At 44.2% G+C, this 12805-nt stretch overlaps 1 protein-coding gene across 3 annotated transcripts in view; it reads left to right on the top strand.

The window, feature by feature from the left end:
* Positions 1-12805, top strand: part of c1qtnf12 (C1q and TNF related 12) — an 82189-nt gene that overhangs the window by 29386 nt on the left and 39998 nt on the right. Inside the window, exons 2-5 of one of the 3 annotated variants that reach the window (XM_048561869.2) lie at positions 821-958; positions 3647-3757; positions 6506-6617; positions 11836-12017. In XM_048561869.2, coding sequence (XP_048417826.1) covers positions 821-958; positions 3647-3757; positions 6506-6617; positions 11836-12017 — 543 coding nt within the window. Of the gene's footprint in view, positions 1-820; positions 959-3646; positions 3764-6505; positions 6618-11835; positions 12018-12805 lie in introns of all 3 variants that reach the window. The other 2 variants (XM_048561868.2, XM_048561870.2) reach the window with 2 other exon arrangements.

Raw genomic sequence — 12805 nt, 5'->3', positions numbered from 1 at the left:
CTGAACAGTGCGCTGTTAGGGACTGAGACTTTCAGCTCCAGAACTACCAAGCAAAGCAAAGTTTCAATGCCGTGTAAAATCTTGTTCCCTTCACACCCGTGATCAGCCCCGTTCCTACAGCTCACACGCAAGGTGGTCAATCTTGTTTTTCCCCAGGACAGCTGTCCACAGGCAAAGAAGACGGGGTGCTCCCTGCGACTGGGAATGTTCCTGCTCACCACCTCAGAAGCTCTTGTGGCTGAGGAGAAGCAGGAGACTGGGATTGAGGGGGACCCCCAGTTTGTATGCACCAAGAGCTGTTGCAGCTGTTTGAAGCAAGCAATGTAGCTCAACGGCATTTACCCTTCGTGCTCTTTGAATGACTTCAATGTTGATGGAAAATGTGTGGTTAGCTGGCACAATGCCATGGAACATCTGAACAATATATCCAGGTCCCATCCTTGGTTAGTTTTGAGGCACCCTGGTGATGTTACTGTATTTGTTATTAAGACACATGGCCCATTATACTGTAGAGAGACACAGGATCCTGGACTCCTCTGTACATTGTTATTGAACCTTCACACCATTTTTAATAAAGTGGAATAACATTGACCAGCGTGCAGCCTGTCAGAACTCTGCCTGTTCTGCTGTAAAACAAGTCTTTTATTGGACTGCAGTTGGGATCCTCGTGAGGGGTTTTACATGTCTATGAATTGGTGGTTCTGAAAAGTAAGTCGCCCCTATACCTTGGCAACTGACACTTCTTTTTCTCTCGTTTTACAACTTTTGTTTTATTTTATATTTATATTCCTTTGTATTTTCTCCATTTTTCCATCTCAAGGGTTCTTCCCTCCAGACCCTGTCCTCCAGCCCGGAAGGTGGAGGAATGGGACATAGACTTCTTCATGACGTCCGACGCCAGTGCCAGTCCATGGTCAGCCAACAGGTGGCACCCTCGTTGCAGGGTGAGACGACCCATGTGAGTTGTTCCTCTTCACCAGGTGCCTGAGGTGCCAACGTTCAGCCCCAGTGCATGGGTGTCTGGCAATGACATTAGCTGGGGCACTTGGAGCATCATGCTTCTGGAGTGCACAAGCTTGGGGTTTTATCCATACATTGGAACTTGACTTTCTTTTGCCCTTTCTCCTGTCTTCAGTGCTCTGGGCAATGTCTTTTACCTCATTGAGCTACATTCTACAGCGATCTGTGAATTTATAAAATCATTTTTCATTTCAATCTTCTGATATTGTTTGCAAAACTAATTATTGCAAATGGAAACAAGATCGCTCACTTGATAATCTCTAGAAGATGACAGTTCCTCGACATGAGTTAGATTTTAGATTTTTATTTATTTTCACGCGTACAAGAGTACAGCAAAAAGTGCACACAGGCGCCACTCCCCGGCACCATCTTAGAATGCAGTAGTCAGAATTAAAAACCAGAGCTGAAATTAAAGGAACAGAAACAGAAGTGAAAGAAAATGTCCAGATATCACCGTTGCCACTGCTGCCACCATGAGTCGGTATCCCCCATGCCACCTGCACCAAACCCACCAATGCCAATGTGCCACCAGTTTGCCAGTGTTTCCCTTAAAATCTTTCAGCTGCATGCACTTCTGCCGATAAAAGCCTGGTTTAGTCCCCTTATTTAAGGAAAGATATCATTTTGTTGGAGGCGGTTCAGAGAAGATTAATTAGGATGATCCCCTGTATTGAGGGATTATCTTATGAGCAAAGATTAAACAGGTTGGGACTCTACTCACTGGAGTTTAGAAGAAGGAGAGGTGATCTCATTGAAACATGCAGGATTCTTAAGGGGCTTGACAGGGCAAACGCTGAGAGGATGTTTCCCCTCATGGGCGAGTCTAGGACCAGAGGGTGTAATCTCAGAATAAAGGGTGCTAATTCAAGACTGCAATGAGTGGGAATTTCCTCTTTGAGGGTTGTGAGCCTTTTGAACTCCTTACCACAGAGAGCTGGGTGTCGGGGTGGGGGGGTGGGTGGCAGGGGTGGCAGAAGGCAGAGTCCTTGAAGATATTTAAGGCTGAGACAGATAGATCTTTGATCAGTTAGGGAATTGAGGGTTGCAGCGAAAGGGCAGGGAAACGGACGTGAGGAGTCTTTATCCTGTTGAATGGCAGAGCAGCCTTGATGGGCTGAATGGCCTTCTCCAGTTCCTATTCCTATGATCTTATTTCTTGATGTCCCTTTTCTCCCTCCCACTTACCATTTTTCAGTCATTAATTCCTGGCTCCACATTTATGAGGGTTCACTGCTGTTCAGGTATACTCAGGTTTTGCTAATATAGGGTTCAACCTTCAGCCAGCAAAGAACATGATCAACTGCACTGAGGACACAAGATTTTGACGCACGCTTAAAATACTGATATACCATCAGCTTAAAGACCCTGACTTGCTGTTCACTACTGACGTATTGGAGATTGTCATTCAAAAACAAGACAGACTTTAGAAGAGTTTCCACTCTTTGTTGTTTGTTCGGAGGAATCATTCTAAAGGAAGTAGATAAAGGAAACTGGTCATTGAAAGCTTTTGGGCACTGGATCTAGATGAAGTAGGATGAAGTAAATTGATGAGGACTGGCACTAAGAGGGTAAAGATTTGCTCTGAGGTGTCAGCTAAGGTCTGTCCAGTTAGCTACAGCCCCTGTAAATGGGAGCTCTCAGATCCTAACTGCCATACTGAAACCCAATGTGTGAAATGTACGAGTGTGAACATAGCTTACAGCAATAATGATAGCATAATGGTAATAGTATTAGACAAGCAGTCCTGATGCCAGGGTTAATGCTTGAGGGCTTTGCGTTCAAATCCCACCCATGGCAGCTTGTGGAATTTAATTTCAATTAACAAATCTGGAAAAGCCAGATGATCATAAAGCTACTGAATTCTCCTAAAAATCCACCCGGTTCACTGATGCGCTTGAGGGAAGGAAACCTGCTGTCTTTCCCTCAGGTTGGTTGGTTATTAACTGCCTTCTGCAAAAGCCCATCAGATCCCCAGTCGTATCCAGTCACCACTAATTTCTGCAGCTGATGGGTGGTCCTCAGAGATCTGTGTGCAGCAGTGGCTGGAGAAGGTGGAAATGAAGGTGTGGGCACATGTGGATCCTTAGAAAGGCCACGCAGCTTAGAGGAAATGTTGCAGACCACTGCAGACCCAGGTACTCTGCCTAACAGCACACATACTACTCGCAGGGTCTGCACTGGTTCAAGAAGGCAGCTCACCACCACCTCCTCGACAATAATCAGGGACGGGCTATAAATTCTGGTGACACTTGTGATGAATTAAGAAAGGCAAGTTGGCTGTTGCTGTTTTGGCTCATTCATAAAAAGTGAGTGGTTGGTAAAGGAAGCAAATGTCTGTGGAACTTTACCTCAGGGGTAACTTTCATGAGAAGAGAGGAATAATATATGACATGGCCATGTAAACAGAAAACTGTATAGATGCACAGTATTTATGAACAGTACCTTTTGAGCTGAAGTGACACTGTGAATACATACGAAGCGATGGCCCCCAGTTTCCTGTTTTGATTACTTGACACTATTTTTAGCAGAGAGGAATACAACACGAGCTGAGGAAATGGCTGGTAGGCCACTGTCATATCCAGGCTACCCCACTGCCTGGAGAGATAATTTGTTTGTTTATTTCTAGCTCCCAGAAAATCAAGAGCATCGTCCACTGGACCCACATTCATCATGGATCAAATTTGTGCAACGAGATGGAGTCAGGAAAAGCAAGAAATGCAAAGCCAACCGGAAGAAAGTATTGGTATTTTTCATGATTTGCTTTTGTCTTTAAACTTGCCTTTTTGCATCCCTCACGCCTCCCAAAGCAATGACTCTACGGTGACATGGTGCCATGGACATCAGGTATCTTGCCCACAGTGTATGGGCTGTAACAGTGAGTGTTGGCATGATATCACTGCTTAATCCATATCCACATGTCCCAACATTTAGCAGGGATTGTTTAACAGCAGTTGTGCATGGGAACCCTGGCCGACTTAACTTTTTACATCCATGTGCTGTGGACGTAGTTTACTTGGACTTTAGCAAGGCTTTTGACTTGAGCAGGCCTCACCTGGCAGCCTGGACAAACAGTGCAATCCAAGGGAATTGGTCAGTTGGATTGGGCTCAGTGTTTGGTCCCTTGCTTTTTCAAGTTTATTGTAATGATTTAGACACACATAGCATGCATGGTAAAGGACATATGAACAAGAGCCAAGAATAAGCTACTTGGCCTTTGGGTCTGCAGTGCCATTCAATAAAATCATGGCTGATCTGATTTTTAACCTCATCTGCATGTCCCCGATAGGTTTTCATCCCCTGAGTGATTAACCTCTGACTTTAAAATGTTTAAAGATCTTGCACACACTACTTTTGAGGAAGGGAATTCCAAAGACTCACAACCCTTAGAGAGAAAGGAATGTTTGCAGATGATGCAGCAATTAGTCATTTGGAGTGAGAAGGAAGATACAAATGGTCTGGTGAATTCGATAGGAAAAGAGGGAAATGGGAATCAGGCCAGAGAACTGTGAGGTATTGCATTTTAGGATCCAGTAAGATGTAGGAATACTGACAATGTTTGAGCATACTGAGTAGCGCAGAGTCAGAAAGACCATTGAGTGTATGTCCAAAGCTCCTAAAAGGTATCGGAATATGTTGATAAGCTTGGTTAAGGAGGCATATAGCATGATTTCCTTAATTAATCAAGGCATAGAAATATAACAGCAGTGAGATTCTGTTAGAAACACACAGAAACTCAGCAGGCCTGGCTGCATCTGTCAGGGGAGAAACAGAGTTAACATTTCATGTCTGATATGACTGTTCTCCAGAATTCTGAAGCATCCACGGCACTTTGCTTTCATTTGCGGTTTTGTTGGACTGCGTCCAGCATTAGTTAGACCTGCTTGGGATTCCGTTCACCACGTTTCCAGGAACGATGCACTGGAGAATTGGATGCAAGGAGAATTGCCTGAGAGGAGCATGTAGCCAGAGGTTCTGGCCACATTTAAAAAGTACTTGGATGTCTGGTTGCTGAGTTATGACCTACAATCCAGAGGGTGGGATGAGACTGGGTAGCTCTTCTTGATTAGCACAATAGGCTGAATGGCCTCCTGCATCATAGAAATTCTCTGATTCAGTTGTCAGTCCTTTAGCTTTTAGGGAGATGAGATAATTCAACGCATATTAAATTTGGGATTTGTTTTAGTTCCCTGCATGCAGCAAGCCTCCTTTGACAGTGTCTTCCAAGCCCTGTTACCTCCACCACCAACAAGGACAAGGGCAACAGACACAAGGAAACACCACCACCTAAGGTAGGTGTGGAGGTTAGAAAGACCTTAGGATTATGGTAAAAGTTCAGCACAACATCGTGGACCGAAGGCCCTGTAGTGCTGTACTGTATGTTCTACCACCACCTGATAGCTCCCCTCCAAGCCACCCACCACCCTGACTGGGAAATATGTCATTGTTCCTTTTCTGCCAATGAGTTAAATGCTGGAACTTCCTTCCTGACAGTACTGGAGCTGTCCCTACATCCCAAGGACTGCACCTGTTCGAGAAGGCAGCTCACCCCCTTTCTCCAGGTCACTTCTTCGCGGGCAGTAAACGTTGGCCGAGCAACAATGCCCGCACCTCATGAAAGATTATATTTTGTAAAATGTTGCCTCCATAAAATGAGCAAATAAGACATCTCATACTTATGTTGTTAGGACCATAGAAGATACAACACAGAGGTGGCTGTTTGACCCATCATGTTCATACCAGCTCTCCTCAAGAGCAACTTGGCTAGTCCCACTCTTCTTCCCTTGCTTGGTAGCCCTTCAACTTTTTCCTCTTCAGATAATTATGTCATTGCCTTTAGAAAGCTAAGGCTGACTCTGGTCAGCTACAGTCCATCACAGATTGTAATTATTTGCTGCACAAAGACAAATGCTTTGTACTTTCTATTGTTGCTTCTGTCACTCACCTTAAAGCCAGGTCTGCTGGTGTTTGTCACTCGCATTAAGGGTACCAGCTCTTCCTCGTTGATTCTGCCCAGTCTGCTCATGATTTGAACACATCTATCAAACTTACTCTTCTCTGAGCAGAAACAACCAGTCTATCCTTTTTGAGATGCATAATCATGCTGTTTCCTCATATTAAGACGTCAAAAACAAACTGGCATTATGTGAAGATGAATGTAAAGTGATTATCGTTGTAAATTGGCTCAGGAAAGTTTTTAACCTAACATGCCCAGGGGCAGACTGATGGGCTTAAATGTAATGCTGAATTTTACACCATGTTGAATTTTAGTTTCCATTGCTCTTCCTGGAGGGTAATGTTATAAAATCAGCACCCTGCCTGATCCTGTGGCTTTCCTACCCCAAAAACTCACCCCAAAACCAGTGTGACACTTACATTGTTTTTGCGAATACTCACTTGGTTTGCTTTGGACTTGAGTAAGGAGGTGTTTGCACACACTGAGCCAGGAGTACTGTCCAATGATGATTCTCTACATTTTGTTCCAAAGCCAAGCCTCTTTGGGCCACCAGGACCTCCAGGACCCCCAGGACCCCCTGGACCAGCTGGAGCTGAAGTGACACAAGAGTTCCTGCTGCGCGAGTTTAAAGATATGATAAGAGGTAAGCTATGGAGTGTCCATTACAGGCACTTAGAACAGGGATTGCCAACAGAAGGAAACCAATAAAACTGCAGAGATGGAAATTCATTCGATAATCTCCTTCCCTTAGTCGATTTCTGTGAAGCCAGTGAAACTGACTATTGGACATATAAGCAATAGTCTGTCTTACCCCCCCAGCCTCTGGTATGACACATGAAGATGTACACATTACTGATTATTCAGTTGCAATATTGTATAGGAACAGAGTGCTAAGAACTCCCTGTTTGTTTAAATGTCAGAGGAATTCAAAATTTCTGTGCCCCCATGAGGAAAAAACAGGACAGATGCCCTACCTGAGTTGATCTCCGTCATTGTTGATGATGGGCAGAGCCTGGGACTGTCAGCTTCTCCTAAATATCACCCCAAACTTCCCTCCTACTCTGGTTTTAACCGCAGGGCTATATGTAACAACAGCACTTCCCTGGGTGAGAAGCTAATCATAGAATTCCTACAGTGTGGAAACAGGCCCTTCGGCCCAACAAGTCCAGAACGACCCTCGGAGGAAACCCACTCAGACACGGGGGGAATGTGCAAACTCCGCACAGACAGTCTTCCGAGGGTGGAATCGAACCCAGGTCCCTGGCGCTGTGAGGCAGCACTGCTAACCACTGAGCCACCGTGCCACCACAATGTAGGGTAGCTGTCAACAACAGAAGATTCTGTGTGCCTTGGCTGCCTGCCAGCCTCCTGGTACCTGGTGAGGAGGGTTTTTTTCATGTTCGAGTCCAGCTGGACAAAAAGTGCTGGAGCCCAGGGTGAGTGAGAGCCACAGCTCTCTCCAGGTCCCACAGAGGAAAGTCTTGTGTTTGCTGGATTGCCTCTTCATCCTTTCACCAGCTACCAACCTACCATAGCCAAGTAGGTATCATGGCGGCTTCCCTGCCCAGCTCCCATTTGGAATGATGGGACCTCAGTAAGCAGGAAATCAGGAGGCTTCCCCTCCAGTTTAGGTGACTGCCTCACCAGCTTGTCAAACGCAGCAGCAGGTTCAGGTGGCAGGAAAAGAATCGAGATCAGAACAGGTAACTAACTTTGTGTTTAATTGCCATCGTCCCAACAGGTTCATGTCTCAGATTTAAATGGTTACACATGATGTGGCATCAATAACAGCATTGTCCAGCATTAACGGTGGGCACATAACTAGTTGCCCAATATCTGCAACAACAATATTTGGGACACTTGGTGATGTGCCATTCTGGTAAAAGCTCTTGGATGAATAGAAAGCTTTTGTCCGTCCCCTCACCCGGATTGGACGTAATCCAGAGTGCAACCTCCAGCTTGTTTCTCCTCCTCTCTAGCCCAGTGGCACATAAGGCAATGAAGTGGTTACAATGCAGAGGAGGACATTCAGCCTTTCGTGTCTGTACCAGCCGTCTGCAGGAGTAACCCAGCAGGTGCCACTCCCTGCTGTTTCCCCATTGCCCTGCAGTTTTTTTCCATTTGTGATAATGGTCTTAATTCTCTTTGAAGACCATGATTGGATTTGCCTCCACCACACACTCAGGCAGTGCACTCCATTTTCACAGCACTTGCTGCGACAAAAGTTTTTCTTTCTAGATGTTGCCATTGTTTCTTTTGCCAATTATCTTAAATCCTTGACGCTTCCAACTCTGTCCAACCAAACCCACTCTGTTCAGATATGGGATATCTCCATCATATCTGACTTTGAATATATGTATCAAATCTATCAGGTCAATTGTAATGACCACCCCCTTCAGCCTCATAGCAACTAAATAACTCTCAAGCAACATGGGTCAGGAATCAGTCCTGGTCTCCTTGGACCTCTCGTTGTCCTATGGTACATAATACTGAAAACCCAGCTCCATTAACCTGTCAGGGAATCTCTCACCTTAATAAGTATATTGTTCCATTAACCTACATGAGATAAGCTGGAATAACAACAGAGAGAGGTGCAAGTACTCAGCAGTGGCCAGCAGCATCTGTGGAGGGAGAAATAAAGTTACTGTTTCAAATATGACACTTCAGAAAACTGAGCTGGTGTTTTGTGACAGTTGCGGTATCATCAGTAGATGAGGTGAACAGTCTTTTTTATGGTTTCCATTCAGGTTAAGAAGGAATTCTATTCTTAATAACAAGTTACAGCATATTGTCTTGTTTTCTACTATGTGCACAATGTTTGCCCAGCTGCTGTGACTCACTCTTCCCATCTGAAAGGAAACCACAAGTTTCATATTTGGCACCTCCGCAACTGGAATCAAAACCTGGCCACAAAGAATTATAGGTTTGCACCCATGTCCCGCTGCTCTCTATCTTGTGGCAAGGCTTTTAAAGTGTCTGGGTGGAACTAATAGTCAAGGGTAGCATTCAAATTCAAGCTGCTACCGCAACCAGCATTTAGACACTTGGCTGTGCTGGCCCGAGAGCCTCACATTGCCAAAGCATTCGATGCCGAGGAAGGGAAGGAAGCAATAATCTAATGGAGCTGTCAGACAATTCATGAAGTTGAACCAAGTGATGGCAGCTCAGAACTTCTTCAGTCCTTCTTGTGCGACTTGGGCCTCATTGCAAAGTCAGCATTTGTTGCCCATCCAGAATTTGGAAGTAGGTTTGGGAGGAGATGCCTGAGGCACTGATTGGCTGTGAAGGTTAATTCAGAGGGCAGTTAAAAGGCAACCACACATTACTGTGGGCCCAGAGTCACATGTAGGCCAGACCAGGTAAGGTTGGCAGTTTCCTCCCCTAAAGGACATTAGTCAACCAGGTTGGTTTTTACAATCGACAATGGTTGCCATTACATCAGATTTTTGTTTAAAGGTTAGATACTTTTTTAAAAATTAACTTAAACCCTTGCCATCTGCCACAGAGTCCCGCTGAACATTAGCCTGCTGTTCTGGGTTGCTGGCCCAGTGACATTACCATTACACTATCACCTTCCTATAGGTGGAAGTCTCTGGACTGGAATGACAGTCCAGGATTTGGAAGTAGGTTTAGGAGGAGATGCCTGAGGCACTGAATTTTCATAAAAATTTGGAAGCAGGATTTGTGCCAAAGCTCAGGAGGGTGCAAATCTTTTTTGTTTAATATTAACCTGATTTCATCCAAGGTAGAGGATGTAAGCCAGGCAATTTTAAGAGAGTTGGTCTAGTCTCACTTGGAGCTAAATATAGGGTGAAGAGAGCGAAAGCTTTAACAATGTAGGCTAATTGGGGCGAGTCAGGATGGATTTGTAAAAGGCAGTTTTGTAAAAGGAAGAATTGAAGCGGTAATGCAATGGATGTGTTTGTGTGTATGTGTTTTCATAATATATTTGATTTGTGTATATAAAACAATCATTTAGCCCCAAAACGTGATTGGGGCCTGAGAGTATCTGGGTGGGTAAATCTCAGTGGAAGATCAGAAAATGAGGGGAACTAGCTTACTCCTCCATTGAACCTTCTATTTATGTTCCAGCCATTTTCTGAAGGGAAATCAATCAATAGACCAGCATATATAACACAGAATTAAATTCATAAACTCTGTATTGAGGTATTTTTAACATTTTTCTACTCACAGTTGTAGATTTATATTTTCATAAGTTATGCAAATACGTAGGTATTTGAGAGACACTTCTGAACATTAATGCTCAGAGAGACCACACAAGGGGTGTGGAAAGTTAACACAGCAGGCAATAGGAAGGCATATGGTATGGTTGCTTTTATTGCAAGGTGAAGTGAAGACCGGAATAATGAAGTCTTCCGACAATTGTACAGAGTTTTATCCAGATGTTACCCAGGATATTGAACCAGGCTTTGGTTTATATTTCAGAAAAGATATTGAATGTTCACTAAATTGGTTCCAGGGATGAAAGGATTACGTAAGAATATAGGAAGATAAGAAACAGGAGTAGGCCATTCAGCCCCTTAATTCTGCCTACTATTCTATAAAGATTATGGCTGACCTGGCCCAGGCTTCAACTCCTGTTTTATGCCAGCTGCTCATATCCCTTGACTCTCAGATATTTTTAAAAAATCTATCTGCCTCCTGCAATGTTGAGATACTGAGTAAATTGGGCCTATACCTGCTGGAGTTTAGAAGAATGAGATGTGATTTCATTGAAACACACAAGATTCTGAAAGGATTCCACAGCTTGGATACTGAGGGATTATTGACCCCAGCTGCAGAACGCATGGGCATGGTCCCACACTAAGAGACTGGTTGTTCAGGACTGAAATGAAGAGAAAGTTCTTTGCTTGGCGAGTTTTGCATCTGTGGAACCCTCTACCAGGCGTTCTAGAGTTGAATTTAAGGCTGCACCAGGTAGTCTTGGTCTCTCAGCAAATCACAGTGATCGCTGAATGGAATCAGGGCTATGTGGGCCACTGCAGCTCCTACTTCTTATGCTGTTGTATGCTCCTTTGGAGATGAGACGTAAAACCTGGCTTCCTTTTTCCCTGGTATGCCTTTTCCTTCTCTGGGACCTTCCCCCAGCTCTGGAACTCTGGACCCCATGGTCACTGATTTCCTCGGCCACTCGATTTACTGCAGGTCACAGGTCCTTTCCAGCCAACAAATGAAGAGGGAACAAAACAAGGCCTCAGAGATAAGACGGGGGGTGGTGGTGGTGAGTCTGGGTGAGCTGCTGTTCAGAGGGACCGTATGGACTTGAGGGGCTGAATGGCCTGCTTCTGCAAGGATTAAAGAAAAAAACACTTGAATGAACTAAGTGCAACAAAACCAAACCTACAAACCGTCTAAAACCAAACGCAGTCAACAAACGTCAACAGTCATACCTTTTGGATCATTTGCTTTTGGTGAGGAAGGGTTTTACTTCGAATCAATAATAGTATTTCTCTAGGGCATTTGAGTTAAAGGAGGTTTTACCATGAACAGAGTGTTTACTGAGTTTGTTGTGACTGGTGATAATGTAACTCTAGAGCAAAATGCCAACCTATCACACTCCCAGAGACAAGTAAAGGACAAGATCCAATCCTACCATTGCACCATTATAGTTATCTGTGTTTTGAAATTGTTAATTATCCCTTTCTGTTGTTTGTGGCATCAAAATAATAACATTGGAAACCACTTTATAACATGGACGTTGATGTGGTGAATGCCATACCTCTCCAGGATCAGGCAGGGGATCAAACAAATCATGCAGTGCTTTAGTCAACACTCCTTCTTGGTCTGTTCAGGTAATTTTGTCGACATTCATAGTTCAGTATTTTTGCTTATCTTCTCAGAGGCAGCAGAGAGACGGGCAGCTGTTCTGACAGAGATCCATCCTAGTTTCAGTCCACCACCTCCTCTCCCGTTTGAAGACATCCGTCCATACAAAAGAGTAGAGGAAGCTTTTCACTGCAAACTGAAGGGGATAGTTATTGTGGACAAGAGGACCCTCTTAGAGCTTCAGAACTTCCAGGCGGTAAGAAAGCTTAAAGCCAATTATTTAGATATTGCTTAGAAGAATTGAAACTTGGAGCAGACATAGGCCATTCAGCCCTTCGAGCTGGCTGCACCATTCAGGATAACCCTTCATCTCAATGCCATATTCCCACTTTCTCCCCATAGTCCTTGATGCCTTTCTAATCTAAAAATGTATCTATCTCTCTAATGAATATATTCAGTGACTAGGCCTCTTTGACTTTCTGTGGTAGAGAATTCTGCAGTTTCAGTACCCTTTGAGTGAAGAATTGCTTTCCTTGCCTCAGTCTTAAATGGCCAACCCTGAATGCTGAGACCCTGTCCCCTGGTCCTAGACTTCCCAATCAAAGAAAAGATCCAGCCTGTATCTAGTCTGCACTGCCCTTTTAGAATTTTATATTTCAATACATTTATATCATGGAATCAAAGAACTAAATGTTCTAGATGCAAGAAAGTTCAAATAAAATCCCATGGACCAAGAAACTATTCAGATATATTAATTGGGTAAGAAAACACAATCTTACCCTTAAACAAACCAGCGATATGCTACATTGGTGAGTTGACAGAAGGATGATGATGTAGTGATGCAATCTCCAGACTATCCAATGTGGTGAGGGAGGGGTTTCACTGCAGGTGAAGGGATTTGAATTGAATTTCACAATCTGGAATTGAAAGCTAGTCTCTGTGAACAGCTATCATTTGTCGCTCTTCAAGCCCGTCTGCTTTACAAATGTCCTTCAGGGAAGGCAGTCTACGAGCCTGGGCTATGTGTGGCGTTTTGGGAAAGAG

The sequence above is a fragment of the Stegostoma tigrinum genome, chromosome 28 (genome assembly GCF_030684315.1).
Source record: "Stegostoma tigrinum isolate sSteTig4 chromosome 28, sSteTig4.hap1, whole genome shotgun sequence".
NCBI classification, from domain to species: domain Eukaryota; kingdom Metazoa; phylum Chordata; class Chondrichthyes; order Orectolobiformes; family Stegostomatidae; genus Stegostoma; species Stegostoma tigrinum.
Note: the sequence above shows the minus strand (reverse complement) of the source record. Positions and strands in the feature narration are given on the sequence as shown.